This window comes from Lagenorhynchus albirostris, chromosome 10 (genome assembly GCF_949774975.1).
Source record: "Lagenorhynchus albirostris chromosome 10, mLagAlb1.1, whole genome shotgun sequence".
NCBI classification, from domain to species: Eukaryota; Metazoa; Chordata; class Mammalia; order Artiodactyla; family Delphinidae; genus Lagenorhynchus; species Lagenorhynchus albirostris.
Genome location: NC_083104.1, coordinates 35,668,825 through 35,675,922, shown reverse-complemented (window position 1 = coordinate 35,675,922; position 7,098 = coordinate 35,668,825). Strand labels below are relative to the sequence as shown.

Here is a 7,098-nt window from a genome sequence, read left to right as displayed (position 1 = left end):
CAGGAGCCCAGTGAGTCAGGGCAGGCGATGGAGGGGGGCGGGAGCTGGCTCCCAGGTGTGTCAGCCCTGGACGGGCCCTTTGTGGGAGAGCGGCCGTCTTCTGGGTGAAGGGGAGCTGTGTCAGAGTGAAGACCAGGGCTCCTATTTACGGGGGCATTCTGCGAATTTGTGTAGTCATGCCCAAGCATTCCCATATTTAATATGGAGCATCTGATTATAAATTACTTTAAAACTTCTCCTTTAGATCACAATTAAGGTCTTATTTAAAAATTATGTAGGCATAGGTTACATTCTCTATGAATTCTAGGTCAAAATGGTAAAGGTGAAATGACAAAATATTTGTTTATTTAAAAGGGGGTGAGGTGCCTGCTAGGGTGGAGACCACACAGTAAGTGGGGGTGTTGGCCGGCAACATTGCTAGCATCGCCTTTCCCATCAGGGGGCCTGTCGGGGTAAGGGTCAAACAGAAATCAGGGAAGCTTCTCAGTGCCAGCAGGACGGGAGAGGATGTTAGCCCTTCTGTCCAGGGGAAAGACCCCTGCCTGGGAGAGGCTGGGAGGGGCAGTCTGTGGGGGCAGGAACGTGTCAGATATAGAAACAACAAAACGGGGCTTCGCTAGCAAAATGTGTAGGGGTCCAGATTTTTGTACATGCTTCAGAAGCCAGGGCGCCATTGCCAACACTGAGAAACCCACAGAACATGGTGGGTGGTTTGCTGGGGTTGCCTCTAGAGCTTTGCCAGGGCTCAGGCAGTACCAGACCCATCTTTCTGGAGGGGCAGGGACGTGGTAAGCAAGCAGCAGTTCCTGTGGACTGTGGCCGCCTTCTCAGCTCCAAATTCTGGGGCCCTTTTTAGACTGATGGGCTGACGTCAGTCTAACCACAGCCAGGGCCTCTGCCCCTTCCCAGGATGACAGGAAGCTGGTGTCGTGAGTGGCCCTTTCCCAAGGCTGCACTTTGAATGGCCTCCACCTCCGAGGGATGTGGGAAGGGTTAAGGAATGCACACAGAGCACACAGCACACAACAAACGTCGGTTATGATTACTTGTGGGACTGTACTTCAAATATATTCAAACTTACGTGAAAGAAGTACCTGTGAAACATGATGTGACTGTCATGCGGCCTCTGTATCACCTCCTTCCGAGCCATTCTACCGCCGGGCATAAGAGCTCTCTTAGTAGTCAGCTTTACTTTTAGCTAATTTGCCTGGTGAACCTGAAGAGATATATGTAAGCCCCATCCGCCCGCCCGCCCTGCCATGGGTTCCGTCTGCATGAGCGTGGCAGCAAACTTAGACAGGTGGAGAATCTTGAATTGATCTAAGCCCTTTAGAAACCTGTTGGCGTCTTCCCATTACATTTGGGGGTAACAGAGACCCCAAAAGACACGGTCTAAAGGAGAGAACGCAGGCTGGGCTCCAGGGTTTGCTTGGTTTAGTGACTGTTTTGCTGCTCCTCCCTTCAGCTTTCCAAGAACCTGGCTTCATCTTTAGAGGAAACCACATGGCCGGATTTCTAGCTGCCCATCCAGGAGAGACAGGCTGGTTCTTGTAGCTCTGACAAACACAGAAGCCTCAGCAATTTCTAACTCACACACTTACTCAAAGACCAGGTATTTTTTAAAGTTAATCACTTAATTAATATTTATTTATTTTATTTTTGGCTGCGTTGGGTCTTTGTTGCTGCATGTGGGCTTTCTTCAGTTGCGGAGGCGGGGGGGCTACTCTTTGTTGCGGTACGTGGGCTTCTCATTGCGGTGGCTTCTCTTGTTGCGGAGCATGGGCTCTAGGCACGCGGGGATCAGTAGTTGTGGCTCACGGGCTCTAGAGCGCAGGCTCAGGAGCTGTGGCACACCGGCTTTGTTGCTCCGCGACATGTGGGATCTTCCCGGACCAGGGCTTGAACCCGTGTCCCCTGCATTGGCAGGCGGATTCTTAACCACTGCGCCACCAGGGAAGCCTAAGACGAGGTATCTTTTAGCAACAGCATGAACCAGGATCCATAAACGGTGAGTGAAAACATCATTAGAAACAACCAGGAAGCCTAAAATCCCAAACCCTATGGCTCTTGTTCACGATCCAGTGGCCTTAGTTTTTCACGAAATTCCAATGAACCTGGTTACCTGGTTTCCTAGGTCATGACAGCTAAAAAGCAGCACGTGAGTAGGTCAAACTAGCTTTTAATAAACAGTGGTAATGTGTGACCTAAGGAATTATAGAAAGCAATCTAGAATAATTTATCGTGGAGGCAATGGAGTCAAGAAAGGAGTTCTAGACCAGCCCTCTGGTCTGCTTGGCTTCGGGTCCCTAACTCAGTACTGGCTTAATAAGCAGCAGGCCCTGTCACTCTCGGCTTCAACTCCCTTCTCCCTAAAATGGGTTATTGTGAAGATCAGGAAAATAATGGACAGCAATGCTTAAGTGCTGAATGAGCATGCATTAATGATGACTGGGGTGTGTGTACAAAAGTCATAAAGCAAGGGTTAAGCATATGCTCTGCTCTAAAAAAGCAGGCAGGTATGTCAAACATTTTAGAGAGAATCTCATTTGGAAACACACTTAATGTGAACAATTACTAGGGAGATATATGATTAACACTTTTTTCCTTTTCCCTATGTCCCACAATGATGACATTTTACTTTCTTCCCTCCCTCTTTCCTTCCTTATCATCCTAGATGCCTGGCACATATGACAACTCAACACACATAAACTGAGTGAATTTGGGAAGTGACCTGGAAGGTTAAGTCCCCTGTAAAACAGTGTTTTTGGTCATGATTAGACCTGTACCCTCCATCTGGGGAAAACTCAGAGGAATAAACGGAGTTGTTTTGTTCTCTCACCTCACTCCCTCTCAGCAGTAGGAGACTCTGGAAAAGTGTAGCAACTCATTCAAAAGTTCCTATTTCTGTAAATTCAATAAAAACACAATTAAAATTTAGTAGGTGCTAAAACTTGGTTTTGAACTTTTATTAAAAAAATATATTTGCAAACATATAAAATTTAGGATGAAAAATGCTCATCTGAAAACAGGTAATAACTTAATATTTGCAAACATACACAGATGGTATAAAATCCATACCATTAAAAATGTTAATGATGCTGTATTGCGCTCATGGAACAAAAATCTTGCTGTAACCCCAGAGCTTCTCATGCTCACGTTTCAGGGCGCTGAGACTCTGGTACACTGAAGGTCATGAGAGCCACATGGCCAAAGCAGGAATACAGAATAAAAAACCATTTAGAACACATACTGTTAAAAACACGTTTCTTAAGGAATCACACAGATAAAAGGGAAACACAATTTTGCATTTTCCCCATTCAAAGTGAACGATATTGCATCATAGCATTTCAAATGAAGATGTCAAATACAAAACTGGGTGAAACATTGCACACATCTCTCCTGCTGAATTTGCTGAAAAACAGGCTCCTTGAGGCCCCGGCCCACTCAGGGAAATGTTCTCAAGCACAGCTTTAAAAAGCTCAGTGTAAGTTGCTTTACTTGTTTCAGATCTTAACGTTTTAGACACCTGAAAACACAGGGCACTATTGGTTCCAGAAGGCCCTTTGAATACAACTGAAGAAAACCAAAGACAAGTAAGAAAGAAACACGTGCTCAGCAGCAAACGCGCAGCAAGAATGCAGGACACACGTCCGTGTGATTCCTCGTCTTCACTCACGTGGACTGAGCCCACTCGTGCCTGTGTTGCCTCTCATTCCTCTGTGTTTCATTTTGCCCAGAGTTACAGTATGATGGCTAATTTTGTTTTTTAAGCAGTTAGGCACCTTCAATTTCATGTTGCATTGTTAGTAATACAATGGCAGTTATGGCCTCTACTACCAAAATGAGAAAATTTCAAACTACATTCTTTGGGGAGGAGAGTAATAAAGCTGCGTGGTTTAAAAATATTTACCTAGTAGAAGATTTGATGGGGTTTAAAATTTTTACAAGAAAACATGGGTGGAAAAAGAACAATTCTTGACATGCAAAATCGGGTCATATTCTAAACTTAGCCTGTGCATCCTCCGGCAGAGAAGGACCCAGGTCAACTTGGGCTCTTAACAAAACCCCACTCCCAAAAGCCTTCCAAAGTAAGCCATGGACACTCACATTCACATGCAGACGGCATGAATGCTTCTGAAACTGACAGTCACTTGAAAACCTAGGATTCAAAGTCACACCTTACAAACCTCGGGAGAGATGCACAATGAGGAGGAGCTTCTTCCTTAAAGGAAAGGAGCAAGGCTGTTTGGGAGGTGGGAGTCCATTCAAAGACACCACATCAACTACAACCAAAGAAGGTAGTGCCACCCACTCAGGTGAGGGGGGGGGCATACAGACAATCACGGTGACCTAAATGCAGGTCACCTGAAGTTGCAAACCTAGCAAGAAGCATCTCTGTTTTGGTGTCCATTTTGATTCACCTAAGGTTTAAAACTAAGATTCCAGTAAAGTCACTGCAGCAATGTAAACATGCAACCTAAACTAGCATGAGGTTCTGGACAGAAGCCTGAATGAGGAATAAGGCAACTGAACTGCGACTTTCGGGCCAGGGTCATCCAACTGCAACTGTTCAGGCTTGGCCTGACTTCTCTAGGGACTCATTCTGGCCTGAACTTCCTAGTCATCATGACGGGGGACTTCTGGCTTCTGAATTTTCAAAATGCTTTGAATACATAAATCTGGGAGTTGAAACAGGTTTACCCTTTTCAAGTCTCCATGACTTGGGCACTTAAAAATTTACTTTCACACTAAGGAAACCTTATCACAGATTCTCTTTACTGTCTGTCATATTCATTCCTTGGATTAAAGGGTGAAAATTAACAGATCTGATTAAAGACCCTCTTCAGGATATTCTCTCAACTCTCTTGTAATATTGTCCATACTCAAATCATCATTTCAATTCAAATGTCTATCATAACAAGAATCCCTCGATTCTTCCACTTACCAAAGCCCACTGAGACTACACCTGGGATGCGAGCAAACCTACCAGGGCAACTGTTTTCTGAGAACAGTCACGTGGCTCCCTGGACACCATCTCCTGGTGTCAGCAACACTTCACGTCTTACTGTAACCTTCTCTTTCCCAGGTGACACGCAAGCAATTCATTTTTGGTTGCTGAATTTACACACTACCTTTGAAAACAAACTATTCCTAATGGAGTATGAGAACTTAAAAGCTTCCCTGGCTTCTGCGCAATTCACAAATAACTAGGTAAATGCAATAGAAGACACTAAATTGGGAAGCAGAAAAGTTGCCCAGGAAGCATGTTTAGATTAACAAAAGCCAATCAAGGTATTCTTTATGCTAAAAAACTAAGAGCAAACTAAAACAAGTATGTAATTCACAAGTAATTTTCTAAAATCTCAGCTAGAAAAAAAAAATCTGTGGACTTATGATTGAGTTACCATTAAAGCTTAAATGATTGTTCCCGAGGAACCATTACATCTGTCAGCATTATTCACAGCTAATCCTTATGCTAGCTGGTTGAGCCAATTGGGTTTTACCCCATCATTAAATAGTGCTCAGAAAAGTAAGCAGTGCATCTTAATTGGTTAAATACTACAAAATGACCTGTATCATAGAAACGAAGACATTTTCATTCAAAGAATATCTTAAAATTACTATTGCTGAAATAAATCAAAATCTACATTAAAATATTACTAATCACCATTACATGCCATAAAAGAATAAATATAAATCATGGCAGATCAATAGCAGCATAACAAAGCATCTTTACATATTTTCACACTTCGGGCTGCAAAAGTACTCACAGCCTAGGAATACATTGGTAAAGTTCTGAATTTCACACTTTGTTTTTAACTCCATATTCTATAATAAAGTAAGGGCAGTGTGAATAACAGCTCCCTTTTCTGCATAGCTTTAAAACTATTCTCAGTAGACTTGAGGAATGGAACCAGAATGGCTTTGTCAGATTGGTCCACTGGTCCTTTTGTCAAAGTGTTAAGGAAAACAATTAACAATGACTTCTCACTGTGTTTAGACAGAAAAGGAAAATAAGGCTATGATTCACACACAAATGTAACATTTTCAAAACCACTGGAGAGTAACTTAAAGTGAAGATTTCTGATAGAATTCGGGCCTTACCAGTCCCAGCCTTTATTTCAAAGATGTGCCACGCCTGCTCCCATACCATGACAGGGCCTGCAGGGCCTGATTCCAATGTATCCCCACACTGGGAGCCTGCCACGTGGCAGCACTGGGGACACTTAAAAACAAAACACAATTAAGAAATTTCAGAACTTTTAAGGCCCAAGTGAGGCATTCATATAAAACATACTTCACTTGAACAAATCAGTCCTAATTTGCCAGCTTAAACTCTGACCCTTAAAACACGAAGCTACTTTGCACAGAGCTGACTTCTGCTCTGTTCTGAACTTGACTACCAGCCCAATGCTCAAGTTTTTAGGGGGGGAGTGGAGGGGAGAGGGGTGCAGACTGGGCTGAACTCTGACTGCTGCAAGGCTGGTGACCCCTTTTCCCTAAGACCTTGAACGTGAAAGTGAGTTGAAAATCAGATTCCTTATTTCACAAACTTGCTTAGATCTGATGAAAACACCCACACAACTCAACACAATGGTCTTTTTTTTTTTTTTTTTTTTTTTTGTCAAAACAAAGGTCTGCTGGTGATGCTTCACAGTGAAACCTCCATTATCACTGGGAACGTCACTTGGAAAACATTCTTAAGGAATGAGTCTCTTTCTCATAGGCTCAATTTCAGGATTCTCAAAACTCAATGTTCTGTTTAGAAGTTTCCATGATGAGGCCTATTGTTTCTGAGGTCGCCATTCTGCCTTTGGATCGACTCTGCTCCAGTCATAGGTTGTGGCTGTCTTTGTTCTTGGTCAGAACCTGCAAGTAGACTTCATGAAGCGTACTAAGGAAGCTGGAATCATTCTGGAAGAGATGGTAATGTCACATTTACCTCACTAGAGCTTACTTTCTTGATAACCGCTTAGGAAGAAGCTGTATACATGATCTGTATAACTAATTACCCAAAGAATCCCACCACCCAGAGATAACCATTAATATTTTGGAATTCACTCAGATATTCTTCCACCTGGAGCATATGCCCAAGAA

General features: G+C 43.3%; 1 protein-coding gene across 5 annotated transcripts in view; it reads right to left on the bottom strand.

The window, feature by feature from the left end:
• Positions 1-1,583: 1,583 nt before the first annotated feature.
• The window catches only part of DCP1A (decapping mRNA 1A), a 62,612-nt gene continuing 57,097 nt past the window's right edge, over positions 1,584-7,098 (bottom strand). For 4 of the 5 annotated variants that reach the window (XM_060161582.1, XM_060161583.1, XM_060161585.1 and 1 more), the window contains one exon: positions 2,946-6,915. In XM_060161582.1, the coding sequence (XP_060017565.1) occupies positions 6,835-6,915 (81 nt within the window). In that variant the 3' untranslated portion in view covers positions 2,946-6,834. Of the gene's footprint in view, positions 1,960-2,839; positions 2,905-2,945; positions 6,916-7,098 lie in introns of those variants that run through there. The other variant, XR_009542761.1, reaches the window with a different exon arrangement.